Source organism: Bos indicus, chromosome 19, assembly GCF_029378745.1.
Source record: "Bos indicus isolate NIAB-ARS_2022 breed Sahiwal x Tharparkar chromosome 19, NIAB-ARS_B.indTharparkar_mat_pri_1.0, whole genome shotgun sequence".
In the NCBI taxonomy this organism is placed as follows: Eukaryota; Metazoa; Chordata; class Mammalia; order Artiodactyla; family Bovidae; genus Bos; species Bos indicus.
This window is the reverse complement of record NC_091778.1, coordinates 22709265-22734822: the sequence shown is the minus strand read 5'-3', so window position 1 is coordinate 22734822 and position 25558 is coordinate 22709265. Positions and strand designations below refer to the sequence as shown.

General features: G+C 44.1%; 1 protein-coding gene across 1 annotated transcript in view; it reads right to left on the bottom strand.

The window, feature by feature from the left end:
- CPD (carboxypeptidase D) overlaps nucleotides 1-4537 on the bottom strand; it is a 72131-nt gene extending 67594 nt beyond the window's left edge. The window contains exon 1 of the mRNA XM_019981156.2: nucleotides 3720-4537. Within this exon, the coding sequence (XP_019836715.2) occupies nucleotides 3720-4465 (746 nt within the window). The 5' untranslated portion in view covers nucleotides 4466-4537. The remainder of the gene's footprint in view (nucleotides 1-3719) is intronic.
- Between the last annotated feature and the right edge of the window lie 21021 nt (nucleotides 4538-25558).

The following is a 25558-nucleotide window of genomic DNA, read 5'->3' as shown; positions in this document are numbered from 1 at the left end:
CAATGCCAGAAAGAATGATACAGAAGCAAAAACTAAGTGTATATTCTAACACTCTAACTCCACCTTACCCAACCCTCCTCCATAGCAAGGTATTAACTATTTACTTTTTGGCTTCTATGCTTTAAATAATTGAAGTACTTTCCCCCTCAGCAATGACTTGGGGAAAGTTATAAGAAGGCCAGCCCAGTTCAGGCAATCCATTCAGCAACAAATTTTCTTGAGTGTCAACTGTAAGCCAAATGTTCTAGACACTAAGGAATACATCAGAGAAGAAACAAATACAAAGATGCCCTCATGGCATTCGTATTCTAGTGGATACCTAAATATTCTAAGTAAGTGAAGCATGCTATTTTAACTATATATTTTCAATTAAGACTTTAAATTCCAAGATTCTCTGCTAAAAGCTGTTTCTCACTTTGTCATTTCTTCTAACACTTCTCAGAAATACTATTAAAGTAGCCTAACCGAATACCTTTAGAACAATGAAATATTTGCAGTCTACTCCAGTGATAAATTATTAGATTTTCCTTACTCTACTTACATAGTTTTAGAAGTACCAGTGCCATTCTAGTAAGGACAATTTCAAGAGAAAGTGATACCTACTATAGTGGCTATAAGATTATTGCTTTTAGTCTTTGTCAAACCAATTTTGATATCAATCCAATTTTATTTGAAGGGTATTTTAGTTTCCATTCAAATCAGTTCTCTTAAGTGTTTTTTACACTTGACTTCAATATCATATATCATTTCTTGCATAAGATTTAAAGTAGCTGCTTAATATATCATAAAAATTATAAACAAGTCTATAGATATTAAAAAATCCATCTCTAAGTTAATTCTGTTATGGTCCCCAGATAAATCTGTAAATAACTGTAAAAAATTAAGAAAACTTGATGTCTGATAAACTAAATTCTAAAGGTTTCGGGGAAGTGTACTCACTCCAGTAATACAATGCTTTTCACAAACATACCCAAAAAATCATTTTTGCATAATCTACTAAAGTCTAAGAGGCTATATTTAAGTAAAGAAGCGTGCCAAAAATATGAGGGTCAAGTAAACTATAAAAGATTTTAATGATGGAGTTAAAATCTTATATATTTTCCTAAGCATATGAGTCAACTGTCAACAGTACAAAATCACTGAATGGGTGAAGTATAAAGTGAAACAAAGAAAATCAACTTTACTTTCCTAAGCAGGAGAAAATGAGTTTTAAAATCTTACATATCCAAAGCAACAATGACAAAAAAATCTATTTCTAATACAGCTGGGTGGCTAGGATATCGAGAAATTATGCAAATGGTTTACTTCACAGAATACACTGAAAAAGGTACTTTCCCTATACTATCTGTGGTTTTAGAATTTCCTCTCCATAAAGCTGACTCTATATTTAGGAATCAATCTCAGATCATGCATGTGCTTATTTTTTACTTTATTCACATATCCCTTGTTACTGAATAATCATTAACTAATACACATTTTGAGTTATTTGTGACTGAGGATGGATGGGTATACTTTTACCCTAAACACTCACCTATTTTTCCTTCTGATTTAGAGTTACATTTGAAAAGAAGGAGGATATGACTAGGGTCATATCCTAGCCACAAAAGAAAGCAACTTTCTGTGTAACACCAACCAACACAGATGAGCTTTTCAAATCGTCACAAGCTCCTACCATTGAACTACCCAGCCTGGACCATACCTTGTAATCATTAAATACTGGTGATGTGAAAGGGTTGTCCAGAGAGCACATTTTTGCTTCTAAATTTAAAGTTCAAAGCTTTCAGTATAGTCTCAAGGTGACTTGCACCAAGACAGCTTATTTTTATTTTTGGTCACAGCAGAACTAATACTGAACAGAAATATCTACTCACAGAATTTACATCCTTGTAAAGGTCATGATGGAGCATTTTAGACTGTTTGCATTGCTTAAAGTCACACTTCTTATGCAACTGTTCAGAGAGCCTGACATCATTATCTTTAAAAGAAAAATCTTCCCAGAAAGTGTATGTGAAGTTAATGCCTCCCAGGGATTAATGCCTACTCCTCTCAGAAGGAGTAAAGTGAAAGCGAGGAAGAGAAAACGAAATTAGAATTGTCATAATGTTCATGAATTTTTCAAGGTCTGCTACATACATACTGAATCTTGTAGAAGAGATACTTCTAAGTCCTACAGGAAAACACCTGAGTTCATTATTGCTTTTATTTTATCCGTCACTTAGAAATCTTCAGATCGGGATAGAAAGCTTAATTGCTTCACAAGCCTATGTCATTGTTGTTTGGTCACTAAATTGTGTCCCACTCTTCTGTGACCCCATGGGCTGTAGCCCACCAGGCTCCTTCTGTTCATGGGACTTCCCAGGCAGGAATACTGGAGTGGGTAGCTATTCCCTTCTCCGGGGGATCATCCCCACCCAGGGATCGAACCCATGTCTCCTGCATTGGCAGGCAGATTTTTACTGCTGAGCCACCAAGGAAATCCTCTACAAGTCTTAGGAAGATACAAAAAAGAGGATTATGTTGGCAAGGCCAATAGCTGAGAAAGCGAAGAGGTGCCTGGTCACTTTGGACATGATTTCATAAGTTCCCTCTTTCTCTATTCCTCTCCTCCTTTTTGCTGAAAATCCTACCCATCTCTCAAGACTCAAGTTCTCCCTCTTTCACAGAGATGACCCCTATTATAGCAGCCCACACATGTTTTGTCAGTAGGAGAAATTCCTGTAAAGCTTAACTGGGTACATAAACACACCTCCTCTATATTTAGCATAGTCTCATGTCATACACCTATTTCTTGAGGTCCTCATGCTTCTTTTAATATTTTAAATCCCACGTGGCACTCACTAACACCTAAGGTGTGTTTGTGTGTGTTGTGTATAAGTGTGACAATTAGCCATTCAACTCTGGTCCACTAATAATGTGCATAAATGGAATCAGAAACCCTTCAGAGTCTAAAATGAGGCTGCTCCCAGGTGAAGGTTCCAGATCCAGAGTTCTCTGGCCAGCCATATCTATAGGCTCCGTAGCTGAGTCAGAGGCAAAGACTGGAAGAGAATCAGTTTTTATCAAATATCAAAGAGAAAGACCCCACGGGTGTCATCTGTGGGCTACACGCTGCCTTCAGGGCTCAGAACACTGACTAAATGCCTGAGTCCAGTTCCAGCTACTTCTGTAATATATAAATGATTTTCATACTATGTAAATTATTTACAATCTGACTCTTGATCTCCCCCACATGCAAAACAAGGATGAGAATGCTGCCTGTCTCATCAGGTTGTGTCCAACATAAACTGAGATCATGCAGTTCAGGGGGTTTAGCACAGTGCCTGTAGTCATGACATAACCGCAATTTTGTCAGTTTATCTATAAAATAAGCGAGCTGACCGAGGTCATCCTGAAGGTCTCTTCCATCGCTTATTCTACCGTCCTGCGAGAACAGGGACTCAAAAGCCAGAAAGGAGTCTCCCCTACAGCCAAACGGCGGCTTTCTGCATTCTTTTAATAAATGACATCCTCCAGGCAGCGCTTCTCCGACAATTATCATGAGGACAGAGGCTAAGCGGCCTGGGCCCTAGTTCCCTTTATGGGGTGTCGCCCTCCGCCCTCACTACCCCAGTCCCTTAGGCCTGCGAGCACTGTTTGAACGCCTACGGAGTGAGGGACCCAGCCTGTGCCCCGGAGGGATGCGTGGATGGGGAGGTGAGTGGAGGGCGGGCGGTACTCACTTGTTCCTGCGGATCCACTCGATCAGGGCGCGCACCTCGGGCACGTCGTCCAGGGACGGGGGCTCGCCAGTGCTGAACTGGTCAGGGAAGCTGCGGTTGAGGTCGCGGCCGCGGCTGTTGTCGCGGCCGCTGGCCCCGGGAGGGTCGCTGTCGCCGAGGCCGCAGTCACCCTCGCGGGCGCGCTCAAAACCGTCGGGGTTGAGGCTGGGCAGCACGTACACGTCAGTGGTGTTGAGCAGGCGGACCAGACGCGGGTCCCCGCGGCGGTAGCCGGCCGCCAGCTCGCGGGCCAGGTAGACGAGCACCTGGCGCGACACGGTCTCGTCCCCGTGCATGTTGCCCACCAGCTTCACCTGCGGCCGGCCAGGCAGGAGCGGCCCCGCCGCGTCGGGCCCCAGGTCGCCGTCAGGGGGCGGTGGCCCCAGGCCGGCCGTGAGGCGCAGCACCCACAGCGGCCGGCCCTCCACCGAGCTGCCGATGCTGAAGAGGCGGGCCAGCCCAGGGGGCCCCGCGGCCGCCGCCTCCCTCAGCGCCGAGCCCAGCTCCTCTTCGTGGTAGTAGCGGTCAAACTGGCCCTCGTCCTCCTCGGCGCCCGCGCTCGTTGTCGTCGTCGTGGTCGCCTCCGCCTTCTTGATGTGCGCGGCCCTGGCCGGGCTCCGCAGCAGCTGCAGCAGCAGCAGTAGACACAGCAGCAGCGGGAGGCGCCCGGGCCGCCAGGGCGGCCGCGCGTCCCAGCCACTCGCCATCTTCCAGCAGCTCCGCTAACCCCGGCTCCGTTCCCCCGGCTCCGCGCTCCGGGAGGCCGGGGCCCGCCGGATCCCCTCCGCTCCTAGCAACCCCATCCCGCCCTCCGGCCGCAGCCAATGGTGGGCGGGCCTGCCGTCGCGTCACTCCGTGGGCGGGGCCATCCTTAAAGCAGCAGATCACCCTCTGGGCGTGCCTTCCTCCTGTCTGGGTGGAGTTTGGTCACTCTCCTCTTCGGTCAGGGTTCCTGTCTCTCTCCCTCCTCCCCATTTCCTTTTCTGCGTTTGCTCCGCTTCTCCTCAACTCGCTCATTCTCTTCTTTATGTGTTATCCGTTCATTCTCACCCCTTTTCCTCAGTACTGTCACCGGCTTGGTTCCGATCTTTGTTGCAGCTTTCCCCAGCTGCGCTTTTACGCTTAGAACCGAGAATAGAAAGAATCAGAAGGTTCGAAAAGAATCAAAGGACTTGAAAAAAAACCTCAAAGGTTCGAAAGAATCTACCTTAGAAGAGACAGAAGACGTCGCAGCCCTTCCAACCGTGCACCCTTTCCATCGAAGTGGGTCTGCCTTAACTTGAGCCCAGCGCCCCGCCAGCCATAGGTTGAAGGGACTGGGTCACTTGGAGTGGCAGAGGGTTCACTACATCTTTTCCAGTTTTTAGTCATTATGTTGAAAGAAGATGTCTCCTTTATGTCTAGTGAAAATCTATGTAGTAGGCTCTCTTTGTGTTGATGAATTTATTTCCTTGGTGTTACCCCAGTTTATTTCACTGCCACAGGTTCCAGTGTGGGCTGGTCTCAGCCCTGTAGGCGGAATTCATTTCATGGTTCACTTGCCCACCTTTCACACTTCTCCTGAGCGAGTTACTTGTTTAACTGTGGCCTTCGAGTGACATTTCAAAAGCAGCAGGTATGACATTTCTGGAAACACTTGCTTGGTGAGTATAATTCCAAAATGGCTTAAAGCTGGCAAATATAATGTTATCATCTAGAGAAGAGGCCTTTAAACTGGTCTTTAAAGTAGGCTTAAATCACTTTAGCTTGAAGAAGCACAAAACCTCCTAATTCTTTTATCAAGTGTGAAATTTTACCCATCAAAGAACATAATTGCAATAACTGTTGTAGTTCCTTCTTTCAAAGCCAGGCGTTTCCAGGCTCCTTCCTTGAACTATGATTGAACCCTAATGTGAATGACAAGTGAAAGGGAAGTCGCTCATTGCTGAAGCCTGGCTTGGAAAATTTTGAGCATTACTTTACTAGCATGTGAGATGAGTGCAATTGTGTGGTAGTTTGAGCATTCTTTGGCATTGCCTTTCTTTGGGATTGGAATGAAAACTGACCTTTTCCAGTCCTGTGGCCACTGCTGAGTTTTCCAAATTTGCTGGCATATTGAGTGCAGCACTTTCACAGCATCATCTTTCAGGATTTGGAATAGCTCAACTGGAATTCCATCACCTCCACTAGCCTTGATCATAGTGATGCTTTCTAAGGCTTGTAGGAAACTTCATTCAACCCAAGGAGGTAGGAGCAACAGGAGGAGAGAAATTAGGAGAGGAAGTGGGTAGGTATTCTGGGCAGAAGGAGGAGCAAACACTGAAAGCTTAAAAGCAAATACTGCACATCCTAGGAACTGCATACAGGTCAGGATTGTGAAGGAGCTCACGGGTATGGAGGACACAAACCAGTGAAGCAGAATCAGAACTCAAAGAGCTTCACAAGCTGGACTCTGGGGAGCACTTGATCCATAAGACCATGGAGAGCCACTGACAGATGTTAAGCTAGTTTAGAAAAATCCCAGGACTTCCCTGGCAATCCAGTGGTTAAGAATCTGCCTTCCAACACAAAGGACGCAAGTATGATCCCTGATCAGGGAACTAAGATCCCACACCCTACAGGGTAGCTAAGCCCATGTGCCAGGACGAGGACCCAGCGCAGCCAAAAATAAATTAATAAAAAATAAAGTGAAGGTGTTTGTTGCTCAGTCATGTCTGACTCTTTGCGACCCCATGGACTGTAGCCCACCAGGATCCTCTGTCCATGGAATTCTCCAGGCAAGAATAAAGAGCCCCTTAAAAAAAAAAAAGTAACAGTAACAGTGGAGAATGAAGTGGAAGGCCTAAGACTTGAGGCCGAGAAACCTGTAAAGAAGATATAATCCAAAAAGACATGACGAGGTGAACCCTTGAGGACAGTGCCAGTGGAAATGGAAAGGAGGAAATGGATTTGAAAGACCTTTAGGAGAGAACGTAGACAGGAAAGAGAAGGTGACAGAGAGAAAGAGAAGCTGTAGGATGACTTCAAGTTACGGCCAAAGCAACTTGCGAGCTTTCACTGAAGAAGAGGATAGGAGAAGGCCCGGGCTTAGGTGAGGGTGATGAATTTAGCACAGTCACTGTGGTCCTGTGAGCATCTCTTCTCCTTCATGCCCATTTGGTTTCATGTGCCTCTTACACACCAGCTGCAACTCATCAGAAGCAAAGCCCCAACTCTGTACAGAGACCACCTACCCCCCCTACCCCAGGGAGTACTTAATCATTACTCTGTGCACTTTTACAATAATCCAAATCAAAGCGGCCCCAGGGGGCATGTTAACCTCTAATCAAATATTTCCTTTTCTACCATTTTCACTCTCCTTGGAAGCCTCTTCCTGCCAACTCACTCCTGCAGCCTCACCTAGGGAGGCAGTAAATAAACGTGTGAGGGCTGTGAAATAATGTGGTGTAACTTGAGCCAGCGCCCTCCCGAGAATCCCCGGGCCTCCCGCCTTGCAATTGCAACCTCTTTCTGGTCTGGAGCCTCCATCCTAAGCAGGTATTCTGTGCTGGTGGTTCGAAGTGAAACCCAAAGCTCCTGACCCGGTCACTGCTCACTGGAGGGGAAGCCTCCAACTAAATAACTCCAGCTGCCCCTGAGAAATCCTAACGTATGACAGGTGTCCCTTTTCTCCTTCCCACAAGGAAAGTCCTGGCTTCACAAGTGAAGGAACTTGGGAAAAAATTTCCTGTTCACAGAAGCTGAGTGGTAATGACCTGGCTTTTGAAAAACAAAGCAGAGCTTGTTAGATGGCCTGATGGTCTTCAGTAGTGACTTTTTCTAAAAGACTCATAGGTAATCGAAACACAACATAGATTATGAACTTGTAAATGTCACATGGTCTGGCAGAAACACCCACAAACTGACAAGTTCAATTTGACAAATGGTTATGGAGCATCCATCTAGCTAAAGGTCTGCTCTATGGGTGACAGAGGATTGGGGGATAAATAAAGGATTGTTCTCTGCTAGAAGGCCAGAGTCTAGAGAGAGAGAGAACACAGGCAGACCTGATGCATCCATGGGGCCAGCGCTATGTAACAGCCGCTGCACTAAACCTTTTCATCGGTTGATGCATTTAATCCTCACAACAATCCAGAGGTAGGTACTATTAACTCTCCTGTTTCAAAGATAGATACACTGAGGCACAAGATCTCACAGCTAGCAAACCACAGATCCAGGACTCAAACGCAGGGAGTCTGGCTCCAGAGTCTGTGTGTTTACTCAATAATAAGACTGCTTCTGTGGAGTGAACTGAAACAAGACAAAATGAAACAAAAATTGAAAAACCCCACTATTGGAACCCAGAGGAGAAAGCAACTAATTGTGATGAGGCATCAGAGAAAACTTCATCAATACTGAGTTCATGAACTGAGTTCAAATTCTAGATCAACCATTTTCTAGCTGTTTTAACTTGGGGAAGTTATTTCATTTTTCTGAGAACTAAGTGAGGTAATACAGATATAATGTTTAATGTAATTCTTGGTACTTGGCATATAACAAGCTTTCAGAAATCATCATTTTGTATATGTGTGTGTTTAATAAGAATTCTCAAACAGGGAAGAAAATGGAGAATAGAGCAGTCAAGGCAGAGGGACCAATGAGAACAGAGGGTAATGGTGACCGGAATATAAGGTGTGTTGGGAGGAGCAGCAGGAGCCATAGCTATGAAAGAAGAATGGTGCCAGATGATGAAAGGCTTCAAATATGCTAAAGGAGTTTTGCTTTATTCCACAGCAAGTGAAAAACTTACAGAATTGTTTATGAAGAGAGTGGTATGGATCATATCCATGTTTCAGCAAGAGAATTCCAGGGGCTGTGTGTGGCAGACTTAAAAGCAGTTGCCCTCTAGACAAGAGCTGATTCTGGCAATATTAGAGAGGATAGAAAGGAGAAGATATGTTAGAATGATGTTTGGGTTATTGGATTGACAAGATTTAGCAACTACTTGGGTAAAAGGGAAGAAGTAAAAGACAACTTCACAGGCTAGTGAAAGTGACCAGGTAAATGGCCTTGTCAGTATCCAAGGCAAGGAAGAGCATAGGATCAAATACACCAGCAGAGGCTTGGTCTTAGGTAGGAACACAGACACTTCCCTGGTGGCTTAATGGTAAACAATCCGCCCTCCAATGCAGGAGATTCGGGTTCAACCCCTGGTCCAGAAAGATCCCCTGGAGAAGAAAAAGGCAACCCACTCCAGTATTCTTGCCTGGGAAATACCATGAATAGAGGAGCCTGGCAGGCTACATTCCATGGGGTTGCAAAAGAGCTGGACATGACTTCGTGACTAAACAACAACAGACACTTCAGCTGTATTCACAAATGGAAAGGCAGAATGTGTGAGTGTAAGTACAATTAAGGGAGTAGATGACATGTTGGGAGCTGGTAGATATTCTCTGCTGATTGCCTTTATTTTCTAAATGAAATGGGATGTTGCAGCCATCAGTTGAGGGTAAGGATGTTATAATAGCTGTTGGAGGTTTGAGGAAAGAGAGAAAGATGTGAAATATTCATCACAAGGGGTGGGAGAGAGAAATGGAGAGTAATAGTTTTCAGCCATTGACCATGGGGACCAGCAGTGTTTTAACATGTCATCAGGACCTGCTAATGGGATATGGGACAGAGGGGTTTGTTGGCTTGTTTTGTTGGTTTGTTTTCATTTCTATAACGTTTGCTCTTACTTCCTCAGAGTCCTTATCTTTCCAGGCCAAAGAGAAATGAAAGATGTTTATGGAAATCACTTTGAAAAATTGCCCTTGGTTAGGTCAGCCCCTTCTATCTTAGTCAGGCCTGATTCTAGGGCATTAGATAGGCTGCTGCCCAAACATGAGGCCATAATAATGATTTTCATCTGTATTTCAAAAAAAACCCTCTCTATTTGCCAGCACCAAATGGACAGCAGTTCTATTCTCATGAGGTAGAGAGGGAGGGAAGCAGGTATCAGTTACTTTCAGTTGTACATATCAGAAAACCTGACTCATTCTAGTTTGAATAATAAATGGAATGTATTGGCTCATGTAACTGAGAAGTCCAAAGGAGAAGTCTGGATTCAGGCATAGCTTTATCCTGTGGCTAAATGGTCACCAACCACCTGCTTTCTTTTTGTCCTTGACCCTTGCATTCTATAATACAATGTTCACTTTATTCTGATTCTCTTTGTGGTCCCAAGAGGGCTGCCAGAAGCTCCGAAAGCCACATGCTTTCTTATTCACGTGCTGTGCTTAGTCACTTCAGTCGTGTCCGACTCTGTGAGTCCATGAACCTCAGCCCACCAGGCTCCTCTGGGTGGAAGTCCATGGGACTCCAGTTTCCTGGAGTCCATGGGATTCTCCAGATGAGAATATTGGAGTGGGTTGCATTTCCTTCTCCAGGGGATCTTCCCAGCCCAAGGACTGAACCCACGCCTCCTGCATTGCAAGTGGATTCTTTATTGCTGAGCCACCCAGGAAGCTCCCCCCCCCTTCTTATTCATACTCAGCAACAGAGGATGCCCTTGTGCAATCAGTTTTGCTGATCACTTGAGGTCACATGTCTAGGTCTGAACCAATACTATGGCCAGTCAATACCAAACTGTTTCACCAACCAAACCTAAGCAGCAGCAGGTTTTATTTATTCAACATTATGAAGTACGTCTGCAGGCACTGTCCTGGGATGGGGGTGGAGGCATGTGAAGGAAGAAAAAAGGGATAAGGAAGAGGAAGTGCTGTAACACAGCGAAATAAGTAACTATGTACAAAGTGCCGGTAACTAATCCCTGTACAGGGCTTTAGTGTTTACAATAGGCAGTTTGTCTCACTAATCCTCTTAATTTAGAAAAGGAATATCTGTCCTTATTTTTGACTGTCCAGCATCTGAAACCCTTCCCCCTCATTTGGAGAACCCTCCACCTTTGGGGTCTCGGTGGAAGGCAGGGTCTGAAAATGCCTTCTGGAACATGGGCCTCAGTTTGGCCAAGCAGATGAACCTGTGACAGGCTTTGAATTGGGAGCCAGGCTTCCCTGGCAGTTTAGTCGTAAAGAATCCACCTGCACTGCAGGAGATGTGGGTTTGATCCTTGGGTCAGGAAGATCCCCTGGAGAAGAAAATGGCAATTTCCCACTCCAATATTCTTGCCTGGGAAATCCCGTGAACAGAGGAGCCTGGCAGGCTACAGTCCATGGGGTTGCAAAAGAGACAGACAGGACTTAGCCACTAAACAACAACAATGATGCAAAGAAACAGAGACTGTGGATGATTCTTTTTAGCTGTGATGGGTAAGGGTGGCGGCAACATACAATCTCTGGGGTGACACAGGAAACAGAGCATCCATCCAGCTCTCAGCGCCAGTGGTGGGGGCAGGCAGTGGGGGAGACAAGCTGCAATGGTTGGTATCAGTGACAGTGGCAGCACTTCCCCAAGTTCTGCCACTCACTTTGGGGCATTGTCCCTGGGCTTCCCTGGCAGCTCAGATGGAAAAGAATCTGCCTGCAGTGCAGGAGACCTGGGTTCAATCCTGGGTCGAGAAGATCCCCTGGAGAAGGGAATGGCAACCTACTCCAGTATTCTTGCCTAGAGAATTCCATGGGCAGAAGAGCCTGGTGGGCTATACAGTCCAAGGGGTTGCAAAGAATCAGACATAATTGAGCAACTAACACTTTCACTTTCTGATTTTCAAACTCTTCTAGCAATTCTGTGAGTCAGCCAATATCTTTCCAATAAACCAGTTTTCAATCAGAATCAGTTTCTGAGGCTGCAATTTATTGAAATATTAGTACAATCCTTTGAGGTCAGTATCATCATCCTCATTTTTCAGATAAGAATATAGGCTCTGAGAGATTAAGTATCTTGTACCTAGCAGTCCATGTGGTTGCAGAGTTGGACACGACTGAGTGACTGAGCACACACACACACGCACCTAGGATTATTTGTTTGGTCTCTAAGTTGTGTCTGATTCTTTGCGACCCCATGGACTGTAGCCTACCAGGCTCCTCTGTCTATGGGATTTCCCAGGCAAGAGGACTGGAGTGGGTTGCCATTTCCTTCTTCAGGGGATCTTCTCAACCCAGGGCTTGAACCCACAGTTCCTGCATTGGCAGGCTGATCTTTTATCACTGTGCCACTTAATAAGCCCTTAACAAATGTTTAAGCATTTATAAAATGAGCCAGCAGGGAAGACCAACCGCACTATCTTCCAATTTTAAGCCCCACAGTTGTTTTAGTAGCCGCCTCTTTTATAGGTAACAGAGAAACTGAGAAAGACTCATTCATTTCTGAAACAGTCCTTTTCTCTCCCATCTGAATAGTACCTAAAGGGTACCCCTAGACAGAGGTTCCTCGGTGTCTAAAAGGCTAAATCCTCAATTTAAAGGCAAACACACCAGGGATCTTCAGAGTTTTGTCAGCTGACACCAGGATGGATTTTGTGTAATAGCTGCTTGAGGGTATGGACCCACGAGAATGGCATACAGGTGGAAGGGACAGGAGAGAGAGAGAAAAATGCTGAAAGGGGAGGAATAGGGTTGCCATGGACTGGGGCTAAAAACAGAACTTGCCGCCACATTTCTTTGGCTTGACTGCTTAGCCTACAGGGTAGAGTGGGGATGTCAGTAGGGGAAGTTCCCAGAGGGACTAGATTGTATCAAACTGATGAATCTCAACACCACTTACCCTTTAAAATCACCCAGGGAGGCTGTGTGTGTGTTTGTGTGTGTGTTGCCATACATATAGCTGCTTTACAATGTTGTGTTGGTTTCTGCTGTACAAGGAAGTGAATCAGCTGTATGTATAGATATATCCCCTCCCACCCCCACATCCCACCCCGTAGATCATCACAGAGCACCAAGCTGATCTCCCTGTGCTCTACAGCAGTTTCCCATTAACTATCTATTTTGCACGTGGCAGTTGATATGTGTCAACCCCAATTTTGAAAATACAAGTACAAGGGGGAATGGGAGGTACTTGATGGGCACAGGGATTCCTTTTGGGCAGTGAAAATATTGTGAAACTAGATAAAGCTGATGGTTGCACAATATTATGAATGTACTAAATGCCTCTGGACTGTACACTTTAAAATAGTTAATTTTATCTTATGTGAGTTTTATCTCAATTTAAAAAAAAAAACTAGCACTCTGCCTTCCATAAGAGTGGGGAGAGTAATAAAGAGCATGCATGAGGAAGGAGGAATTTCATAAAGATAAGAAGTTGGAGGAAGGTCTTGAGAAATGTGAGACTTTAAGAGAGACACACCTTAAAGATAACTTCTGTAAAGACTTACCATGCTTTACTTCTCAGGTGTTTTATGGGAGTTCCACTTGAATTCCTTTGGATGTGACAGCGCTGAGATAGGGCTGAGGATAGCTTAGTTTTATTTGGGTTACACCTTATTTTCTTTTTTTTAAAAAAATCATTTGTTTACTGGCTGCACTGGATCTTCATTGCTGAGCATGAGGTTTCTCTAGTTGCAGAGAGCAGGGGCTATTCTCTAGCTGAAGTGTGTCGGCTTCTCATTGGCGTCTCTGGTTGAAGAGCATGGTCTCTAGAGTACAGGGGGCTTCAGTATTTGCAGCGCACAGGCTTAGCTGTGGACCAGGGATCCAGCTCATGTTCCCTGCATTGGTTGACAGATTCTTCACCACTGGATCACCGGGGAAATCCTTATACTTGTTTTCTAGTTCTGCCCAAAGCTAGTCCTAGAGTCTAAAAACAAATTAAAATGGGACTAAGCACTCTCTTGCCCAGATGTAGTCAGGTCTGCCCAGATCCAAAGACATCCTCCAATATAAACAGCAATAAACTGAGACTGTGAGCTCTTGCATAAAGGCCCCAGAGCACAACTCACACCTCCCAGCCAGAAAAATATTCAGTTACCAGGGATGCTCTGGCAGTCAGCAATTTTGATGAAAATACTTGCCGAGACTGAATTGGCACAAACAAAGCACATTCACACCCAGCCAGCTGGACTGTATCTCAAAAGTACAAGACAAAGCTCCAGAAGGTGAAGAGACTGATACTATTTATGGGAACAATTTGCAGTCCTCTCTCTGTTATAGGTCTGGGTGGAAACGGGGCAAGAGAAGGATATCAGTGACAAGGAGAAGGCCGCTGCTGAAATGCTGCAAGCCCACACAAAAGCCAAGGCTCCCCAGGAGACCCCGAGTGCCAGGGACACAGGATAGAGCAGTGGGTTTGCAAAATGATCCTCATAAGAAGCAATCACTAGCTCATTTGCTCAATAGAGAAGGGAAACACTTTACACAGAAAGGAAAGAACAACGAAGTCAGATAAAAACAAGTTGAAATGGGGACTACCCTGGCGGTCCAGTGGTTAACACTGCATGCTTCCAATCCCTGGTTGGGGAACTAAAGTCCTGCATGTTGCACAGCAGGACCAAAACAAACAAACACACAAAATAATTCAAAAACCAGGTCGAACCAATGTAACCAAAGACAAGACAGAACAGATGGAAATTATAGCAAATCTCTGGGGGCACCAGAGCAGATGTTCCAGCAGGTTCTCTAATGCTGCTTCCCAATGCAGCTGTACACCCACTCCCAAAGCTTTTCTAGCATTTCATTCTACTCTGTGGGTCTTCCATCCATTTATTAATCCATCCAATAGAACTTGACTAAGCACTGTCTCTATGCCAGATCCAAATCCAAGCTCTGGACATAGAAGTAAGGAAAACACAATTCAGGCCAGAGTAAGAAGAGCCTCAAGAACTAAAGAAATTATGGTTTCCCATTCCCAAAATAAAATTCAAATTCAAATTTTATTTTTCAAAATTATACAAACCTTGCATATGTTCTAGAATCAAAATAGCTTCCTTCTGGATTTAAGGATTACAAAATTCAGATGACAGGAAAGATGAATGTTTCTCTCATTCTGATGTTCCTGTTTTGCTGGTGCCTTAAGGGGTGCCCTAGCTGTGGGCACCTTCCCAACCCTTAAAAAGCTCTTAAGAGGAAGGATGATATTTGCCTTTCTCACTCCCATGGCAGCTTTTCTCTCTCCCAATTTCTGGTAACTTCAATGGTTGTTAATGAGTAGAAGGAGGATAATTTGGCAACAGGGAAAGGAATTTTTTTTTTTTAATGTTTATTTATTTATTTGGCTGTGCCAGGTCTTACTTGCAGAATGCAGGATCTTCAATCTTCATTGCAGCATGCAAATTCTTAGTTGAGGCCTGTGGGATCTAGTTCCCTGACCAGGGACTGAACCCGGGCCCCCTGCAGTGGTAACGTGGAGTTCTAGCCATCGGACCACCTGGGAAATTCCCCAGATGGGATTTTGGCTACCGAGCACAGCAGAATGTTGCTTAAGTAGCACTTCTCTCCCAGTTCCTAAGTTTGCCTAAAAGGACATATAAGCCATGAAATTAAAAGATGCTTGCTCCTTGGAAGAAAAGTTATGACCAACCTAGACAGCATATTAAAAAGCAGATGACCTTTGCCAGCAAAGGTCCATCTAGTCAAAGCTATGGTTTTTCCAGTAGTCATGTATGGATATGAGAGTTGGACTATAAGGAAAGCTGAGCACCAAAGAACTGATGCTTTTGAACTGTGGTATTAGAGAAGACTTTAAGAGTCCCTTGGACAGCAAGGAGATCAAATCAGTCCATCCTAAAGGAAATCAGTCCTGAATATTCATTGGAAGGACTGATGCTGAAAGTCAAACTCCACTACTTTGCCCACCTGATGTGAAGAACTAACTCATTGGAAAAAACCCTGATGCTGGGAAAGATTGAAGGTAGGAGGAGAAGGGGATGACAGAGGATGAGATGGTTTGATGGCATCACCAACTCAACGGACATGAGTTCGAGTAAACTCCAGGAGTTGGTGTTGGACAGGGAAGCCTGACGTGCTGCAGTCCATGGGGTCACAAAGAGTCAGACACGACTGAGTGACTGAACTGAACTATACTGAAGCCAAAACCTAAATAGAATTGGTTCATGGATGGTTAGATATGCCCATGGCTGAGAGGTACAACAAATTGAGTGAGATTAGATGTGCCTGGGCTCCACTCCTGAGCATATATCCAGAGAAAACTCTAATTCAAAAAAATACATGCACTCCAATGTTCATAGCAGCATTACTTAGTAATGTTACTAATTACATAGTAGCCAAGACATGGAAGCAACATAAATGTCCATCAACAGACAAGTGGATAAAGAAAAGTGGTGTGTGTGTGTGTGTGTGTGTGTGTGTGTGTGTGTATACAGTGTACTACTACTCAGCCATAAAAAAGAATGAAATAATGCATTTGCAGCAACATAGGTGAACCTAGAGATTATACTAAGAGACATAAGTCAGAAAGAGAACAACAAATACCATATGATACCACTTGTATCTGGAATCTAAAATATGATACAAATGAACTTATTTACAAAACAAACAGATTCACAGACATAGAAAACAAAGTAATGGTTACCATAGCGGAAAAGGGGTGGGGTGGGATAAACCAGGAATTTGGAATTACCAGATACAAACTACTACGTATAAAATACACAAACAGCAAGGTCCTTCTGTATAGCGCAGGAAACTAGATTCAATATCCTGTAATAAGCCATCATGGAAAAGAATACGAAAAAGAATATACCTATGTATGTATATATACCTGAACCACTAACTGTACCTCTGAAACTAATACAACATTGTAAATCAACTATACTTCAATTAAAAAAAAATTTTTAAGTGTCTGGGCTATATCACTGATTTGTAGTTTCAGTGAGTTGAAGAATGAGTGTTCCAAGACATTTGTATTTCATGGAAATATAGATTTTCCTTAAAAGTCAGGCATCTATATATAGCCATTTATTGTTTTATCTGTCTCAAAAGGTATTCTGCTCCTCTGGAAACTGTCCTTCCCCATTCCAAACATACCTATGGCAGGGTGGCCCAATCACAGTTTCTCCAATCTCCAGCCCTAGAGCAGGCACACAACCCAGATAGATCTCCACCATAAATATGGTGATTGGTTCAGGGATGGCGTGAATCCCAAACCAGGATCATCAGAGTTCTCTAACTGCAACTAAGGGGAAAGTGCTTTCTTCTCTGCTCAGTTGGAAGGCTATGTGGATGGAAGCCTAGACTTGCTTGAAGACAAAGTTCTGATTTCACAGGAACAATGGAATTTCAAAAATGAAGCCAACACGCAAAGAGAGGCAGAGAGAAGATGTGCCAGAGAGTGATCTGAAGAGAACCAGTCACTCCTGAGGGCAGCTCCACCTCTCCATCCATCGTTTGCTTGCAGGAGGCAATACTTTCTGCTTCCCGCTTAAACTGGTTTAAGTGGTGTTTCTTTAACTTTTATCTAAAGAATCCTGTCCTAGCAAAGCCATCTGGTAGAATATTCCTGAAGGAAGTTAGGTTGCACAGGTACTACTGAAACAGTTTGGTGTCATTTCAGAGGGGCTCTGAAGAGCTCTGGTCTGTTCCATTCAGTCACTCAGTCATGTCCGACTCTTTGCAACCCCATGGACTGCAGCACACCAGGCCTCCCTGTCCATCACCAACTCCCACAGCTTGCTCAAACTCATGTCCATCAAGTCAGTGATGCCATCCAGCCATCTTGTCCTCTGTTGTCCGCTTCTCCTTCTGCCTTCAATCTTTCCCAGAATCAGGGTCTTTTCTAATGAGTCAATTCTTCACATCAGATGGTCAAAGTGTTGGAGCTTCAGCATCAGTCCTTCCAGTGAATATTCAGGACTGATTTCCCTTAGGATTAACTGGTTTGATCTTGTTGTCTAAAGGGACTTTCAAGAGTCTTCAATATCACAGTTCAAAAGCATCAATTCTTCGGCACTCAGCTTTCTTTATGGTCCAACTCTCACGTCCATACATGACTACTGGAAAAACTATAGCTTTGACTAGATGGATCTTCTCAGCAAAGTAATGTCTCTGCTTTTTAATATGCTGTCTAGGTTGGTCATAGCTTTTTTTCCAAGGAGCAAGCATCTTTTAATTTCATGGCTGCAGTCACCATCTAGAGATTTTGGAGCCCAAGAAAATAAAGAGCTCTGGTATCATAGTCCTTTATGTTTCAGTGCAGAGAATTCACCAAGGACAAAGTGGTAGGTAAGAAGTAAATGCTTTATTAGAGTAGAATGCTTGTGAGGCTCACAAGAAGGTGAGTGAGAAATGCTGTGCACTGAGAACTTCATGGGCTACAGTTTCATAATCAAAGGAAAAATGGGGAGGGGGAGAAGAACTTTGTCTTTCTTGAGTAGACATCACGCTTCCATCATCAGCTCCTCCTCCAGGTAGGGCAGGGAAGTTTACTTGTCCCTCCCCATATGGTCTGGCCAGGACTGTCGTAGCACTTTGGAAAAATATTTGTCGGTCTCAGTAAAATGAGGGTCTTTGATTTTGAAAAGTCACCTTCCCATAAATGATTGATTTTTTGTGGGCACAGAGCCTATTTTGGGGGTCATTAACTTGATAACACCATTGGGCAGGTTGTAGGCCGTATTTTCTACTATTGTTTTATTGTTCGGGGGGTATTGTGCAAAGAACATGTCTTAGGGGCCAAAGAACATGTTTTGGGGGTACTAACTCCTGGGGATCACTGGGCAGGATGTAAGTCTTATGTAAGCATCATTTTATTATTTGGGGGCATGTCTCACGCTTCCGTTGCATGATTTTGTTGCTAAGCAAGCCTGCTTGGTTTTGTGGTTAAGCAAACCTGCTTTCTTGAGTAATCATTAACTTTCAGGGTCTCTCCATGTGTTTTTACTTACAATCCCCCTAGTGAGATTAACTATTTAATCACCTATTTTGTCCCTTCATTCTGCCCCTATCACTACCATACATCAATTAGAATGGTTAAAAAAATTTTTTTTTAAATTTTCTCTTTTTTGCATCAGTTGTATCGTGTGAGGGAGGAAAAGCTGGTATAACTGCCAAGTCAGGGTAGGTTTTTTAAAAATTTATTTTAAATTGGAGGATAATTGCTTTTCAGTGTTGCATTGGTTTCTGGTATACAACAATGTGAATCAGTTATAAATATACATATATCCCTTCCCTCATGAGCCGCCCTCCCACTCCCCACCCCCATCCCACCCAGCTCTGGTCTGGGCTCCCTGTGTTATATAGCAGCTTCCCACTAGCTGTCTGTTTAACATATGGTAGTGTAATACGTCAGTGCTACTCTTTCAACTTATCCCAGCCTCTCCTTCCCCTGCAGAATCCCAGGAACAGGGGAGCCTGGCGGGCTGCCGTCTCTGGGGTCGCAGAGAGTCGGACTTGACTAAAGTGATTCAGCAGCATCAGCAGCTCCTTCCCTTGCAGGTGTCCATAAGTCTGTTCTCTGTTCAAATAATTTTATTTGGCAATACCAAATGGTGAAAATGTGGAAAAACTGGGACTCTCAGACATTGCTGAGGGCCAAGGGGTAAAATGGCAAACTTAAAACAAAATAAAACACTTAGGAAAACTTTGGCATTCTCTAATAGTCACACATACAACTCTCCCATGAGAGAGATTCCATTTCTAGGCCTTTACCTAAGAGAAATGAAAACATATGTCCACAAAAAGATACACAAGAATGTTCTTAGCAGTTTTATTCATGATAGCTCCCAACTGGAAGCAACCCGAATGAGAATGGATAAACAAATTGTATATATTTATACAATGGCATAACCCTTAGCAATGAAAGGTAATGAGTTATGATAATGTGGCTCAATCTCAAAAAACTTTCTATTGAGCAAAAGATGTCACACAAAACAATACATACTGTATGATTCCATTTTTATTAAGTTCTGGAACAGGCAAAACTAATTGGTTATGGTGATAAAGATCAGGAGAGTGGGAGGAGTTTGTTTGGGAGGAGACACTGGTGAACTTTCTGAGGTCATAGAAATGTTCTATATGGTGGCAGCTATATTGATCAATCGGAGAAAGCAATGGCACCCCAGTCCAGTACTCTTGCCTGGAAACTCCCATGGACAGAGGAGCCTGGTGGGCTGCAGTCCATGGGGTCGCTTAAGAGTCAGGCACGACTGAGCGACTTCACTTTCACTTTTCACTTTCATGCATTGGAGAAGGAAATGGCAACCAGCTCCAGTGTTCTTGCCTGGAGAATCCCAGGGACAGAGGAGCCTAGTGGGCTGCCGTCTATGGGATTGCACAGAGTCGGACACGACTGAAGTGACTTAGCAGCAGCAGCAGCAGCATATTGATCAATATGTTTGTCAAAGCTCATCAAACATCATTAAAGTCTGTACATTTTATGTAAATCATACATCAATTTAAAAAAGAATATTGTACACCCGTATTTATAGCATTATTTACAATAGCCAAAAGGTGGAAATAATACAAATATCCACTGACAGAAGAACGGATAAACAAAAGTGATGTTTACATACAATGGAACATTATTCAGCTCTCAAAAGGAAGGAAAGTCTGACACTCGCTACACCACAGATGAACTTTGAGGACACTATGCTAAGTGAAAGAAGCCAGTCACAAAAAGACAGGTACTGTATGATTTCACCCACATGAGGTACCTAGAGTAGTCAAATTTATAGCTGCTAAGTTGCTTCAGTCATGTCTGACTCTGTGCGACCCCATAGACAGCAGCCCACCAGGCTCCCCCATCCCTGGGATTCTTCAGGCAAGAACACTGGAGTGGGTTGCCATTTCCTTCTCCACTGCATGAAAGTGAAGAGTGAAAGTGAAGTCGCTCAGTCGTGTCCGACTCTTAGCGACCCCATGGACTGCAGCCCACCAGGCTCCTCCATCCATGGCATTTTCCAGGCAAGGGTACTAGAGTGGGGTGCTGTTGCCTTCTCCGCAAATTCATAGAGGCAGAAGTAAATGACAGCAGCCAGGGGCTGGGAAGGGGAGGGGGGAATGGGAGTTAGAGTTTAATGGGTAAAGCAAGACAAAGAGTTCCAGAGACGGATATTGGTCACGGTCGTACAACATTGTGACTGTACTTGATACCACTGCAGTGTATACTTAAAAATTATTCAGATGGTAAATTTCAAGTTATGTGTATCTCAGTACAATTTTTTAAAAAAGAGAGTATTGAAAAAAGTTGCACAGAGACTATGATCGTCTCCTTTTTATTTTTCCGAACAAGACACACACGAAAAACAACAAACAACCCACCATTTACTATCACCTGATTTCACAAAAGGAGGGATATTTCTGAAACTATAAAGAAAAATGTAAGGGGACTTAGCTGGTGGTCCAGTGGTTGAGAATCCGTCTTCCAATGCAAGGGGACACAGGTTGAATCCACGGTCAGGGAACTAAGACCCCACATGCCTAAGGGCAACTAGAGAAAGCCCTTGTGCCTCAGCTAAGATCCAGTGCAACCAAAAACAAATGAAAACAAACCCCAAAACTTAAGGACGTAGTCTCAGGATAAACAGTTCTTTCCCCCAAAACATCTGGACATGTTCTCCCACTTTTTTCTTACTTGTTTTATTTCATCACAGATTAATTTTTTAAAATCTTCTCATATCAGCACCAGTTTAGAGGCCAGAGATTGGAACTGCTGCTGATGGAGCTTGATAGCACTGAAAGCCATAATAAAAACCCTGAGCCCACTGAACCATTATTCTGATCCTGAATGGCACTTCTTGTGTCCTGAACACAAGTTTTCATTCATGTGAAGACAGTATCACCCCCAAAATATCTCCAAGACAGTTTGTGAATGATGGGAGATCAGAGAGACCTCAACGGAGGCCGACAGTGAGAGATGGGGGTGCGAGATTCTTCACATCCCAACATCATCAGAAAGTGCCCTTGTGGCTTTTCTGCATCTCCGCTCTAATTTGTGTGCCTTATATAGGTCACCTGCTTAGCCTGTGAAAGCTCTTACAGCTGTAGCTTCCCCGAAGCCAGGAAGTGAAGCAACCCAAAGTTGATACAGCCAAGAAGACTGAGTCTGCGTGGGTAGTGGCAAGGTGAGAAGAAAATGCAGTAAGTGTGAAACCACAGGGAAATTCAGAACTGGTTCCAAAGCTCAAACTTTGCAGTGGGTGGTGTCCCAGAAAACCCTGAATGCTGACTGAGCTTCATGGGGCTATTTAGGAAAGAGGTGAACAGAGCACTGCAAAGTGAGGTGGTCCAGGAATTTTCAGGGTCTATATGCAGCCTACTCGGAGAAGGCAATGACACCCCACTCCAGTACTCTTGCCTGGAAAATCCCATGGACGGAGGAGCCTGGTAGGCTGCAGTCCATGAGGTCGCTAAGAGTCGGACACGACTGAGCGACTTCACTTTCACTTTTCACTTTCATGCATTGGAGGAGGAAATGGCAACCCACTCCAGTATTCTTGCCTGGAGAATCCCAGGGACGGGGGAGCCTGGTGGGCTGCTGTCTATGGGGTCGCACAGAGTCAGACACGTCTATGGGGTCACACAGAGTTGGACACGACTGAAGCAACTTAGCAGCAGCAGCAGCATGCAGCCTACTAAGTTTACAGTCTTTAAGTAGCATTAAAATATTTTATTCTTAAATTAGCACAACAAATTCCTTATTGATACACCAAGAATTATTTATGTGTTGCTAAGGCAAGAAACATAGTGAAGAGGAGCTAAAAAGCCTCTTGATGAAAGTGAAAGAGGAGAGTGAAAAAGTTGGCTTAAAGCTCAACATTCAGAAAACTAAGATCATGGCACCTGGTCCCATCACTTCATGGGAAATAGATGGGGAAACAGTGGAAACAGTGACAGACTTTATTTTGGGGGGCTCCAAAATCACTGCAGATGGTGACTGCAGCCATGAAATTAAAAGACGCTTACTCCTTGGAAGGAAAGTTATGACCAACCTAGATAGCATATTCAAAAGCAGAGACATTACTTTGCCAACAAAGGTCCATCTAGTCAAGGCTATGGTTTTTCCAGTGGTCATGTATGGATGTGAGAGTTGGACTGTGAAGAAAGTTGAGCACTGAAGAATTGATGCTTTTGAACTGTGGTGTTGGAGAAGACTCTTGAGAGTCCCTTGGACTGCAAGGAGATCCAACCAGTCCATTCTAAAGGAGACCAACCCTGGGTGTTCATTGGAAGGACTGATGCTGAGGCTGAAATTCCAATACTTTGGCCACCTCATGCGAAGAGTTGACTCATTGGAAAAGACTGATGCTGGGAGGGATTGGGGGCAAGAGGAGAAGGGGACGACAGAGGATGAGATGGCTGGATGGCATCACCGACTCGATGGACGTGAATCTGAGTGAACTCCAGGAGTTGGTGATGGACAGGGAGGCCTGGCGTGCTGCGATTCATGGGGTCTCAAAGAGTTGGACATGACTGAGTGACTGAACTGAATTGAACTGAAGTCAAGAAAGGAATCAGTGTCATGTGATCTAATATGTTAATCCCACTGTTTGTAGACATTCAGTAATAAGACTTTAAATCTATTTTCTGTGTTGTTTGCTCCCAGGTAAGTAGCTGCAATATCAGGGGGGAAAAAAATCTGATGTGTTAAAGCACATTTAAAAAACTAAGAACCTACCTTCAGAAAAGTCATAATAAAAGCTTTTATGTCCCTCCATTGGGGATTCCTCCTCACCCTGCTCTCACAGGATGCCAGTCTCACAACCTATGCCAGTCTGTGCACCCCTAGGGAGGCCCTCCTCTACCCTATTTGGGCTCTGATACCCTCACTAGGTCACCCCGTGCATGGACATTTTCCTCATCTGGCTCAGAGTCTAAACCCTGCACTGAGCCTTCACCACCACCACTGTCACCGCTCCATGTGGACGCCCTTCGTCCCTCGCTCAGGCTCCAGCTTCTTGCACTCCAGCACAAGCACCCTGCTTAGATTCGGATGGACACCCAACCCTGTGCTGAGTTGTTCCCCTGAGGGAACGCTCTCCTTGCTCCACGCGGCTCTGACACTCCATACTGAGCCACCCCACTGCGTGGATGTCCTTCTCCCTTTGCCGGCCAGCTTTTCTTCCTTGTTGAAACACGTAGGTCGTATTTTGCGATGCCTGCAGTTCTTTTGCCGTATTTTTAAATGTACATAGATTCGACTTCATGACTAGTCTTGTTATATCCTATTTTCCCCGTTCCCTGGTTGTTCACTGCGAAATGTCTTAATTGGCTGGATTTCTTCATTAGGTAGCTTTTCTGGGAAGTAGTGAATGGGACTTCCCTGGTGGTCCAGTGGTTAAGAACCTGCCTGCCAGTGCAGGGGACAGGGGTTCGCGCCCTGGTCTGGAAACTATAAGATCCCACAGGCCATGGGGCAACTAAGCCTGTGCACCGCAACTTCTGAGTCCACACTCTAGAGCCCATGTGCCACAACCAGAGAGTGGCCCTCGCTTGCCACAACTCAGCATAGGCAAAAATAAATAAAGAACAACCAAGAAAAGAATTGTTTTCAAGTATTTGTGTGTGCCTTACCTGAGCCAGGCCTTTGCGTATTTGAAACTGTTTGTTGGCTGCCTTCATACACAGAATTTTGATCAGGTATAAAATTCTTGAATCACCTACATTTTTCCTTAGAACTTTATAAATATTGCTCTAACATCTTCTAACATGGGTCATTGCTGTGAATAAGTCTGAACCCAGATTTACCTCTTCCTGTTACAAGTGACTCATGTTTTTTGCCTAGATATATGAAGGATTATTCACTTTCATGAATTTAGTCATTGTATGTGGCCATTCAGACTTAAATTGAAGAAAGTAGGGAAACCACTAGACCATTCAGGTATGACCTAAATCAAATCCCTTATGATTATACAGTGGAAGTGAGAAATAGATTTAAGGGCCTAAATCTGATAGATAGAGTGCCTGATGAACTATGGAATGAGGTTCATGACATTGTACAGGAGACAGGGATCAAGACCATCCCCATGGAAAAGAAATGCAAAAAAGCAAAATGGCTGTTTGGGGAAGCCTTACAAATACCTGTGAAAAGAAGAGAAGCGAAAAGCAAAGGAGAAAAGGAAAGATATAAGCATCTGAATGCAGAGTTCCAAAGAATAGCAAGAAGAGATAAGAAAGCCTTCCTCAGCGATCAATGCAAAGAAATAGAGGAAAACAACAGAATGGGAAAGACTAGAAATCTCTTCAAGAAAATCAGAGATACCAAAGGAACACTTCATGCAAAGATGGGCTCGATAAAGGACAGAAACGGTATGGACCTAACAGAAGCAGATGATATTAAGAAGAGGTGGCAAGAGTACACAGAAGAACTGTACAAAAAAGATCTTCACGACCCAGATAATCACAATGGTGTGATCACTGACCTAGAGCCAGACATCCTGGAATGTGAAGTCAAGTGGGCCTTAGAAAGCATCACTATGAACAAAGCTAGTGGAGGTGATGGAATTCCAGTTGAGCTATTCCAAATCCTGAAAGATGATGCTATGAAAGTGCTGCACTCAGTATGCCAGCAAATTTGGAAAACTCAGCAGTAGCCACAGGACTGGAAAAGGTCAGTTTTCATTCCAATCCCAAAGAAAGGCAATGCCAAAGGATGCTCAAACTACCACACAATTGCAATCATCTCACACGCTAGTAAAGTAATGCTCAAAATTCTCCAAGCCAGGCTTCAGCAATATGTGAACCGTGAACTTCCTGATGTTCAAGCTGGTTTTAGAAAAGGCAGAGGAACCAGAGATCAAATTGCCAACATCCGCTGGATCATGGAAAAAGCAAGAGAGTTCCAGAAAAACATCTATTTCTGCTTTATTGACTATGCCAAAGCCTTTGACTGTATGGATCACAGTAAACTGTGGAACATTCTGAAAGAGATGGGAATACCAGACCACCTGATCTGTCTCTTGAGAAATTTGTATGCAGGTCAGAAAGCAACACTTAGAACTGGACGTGGAACAACAGACT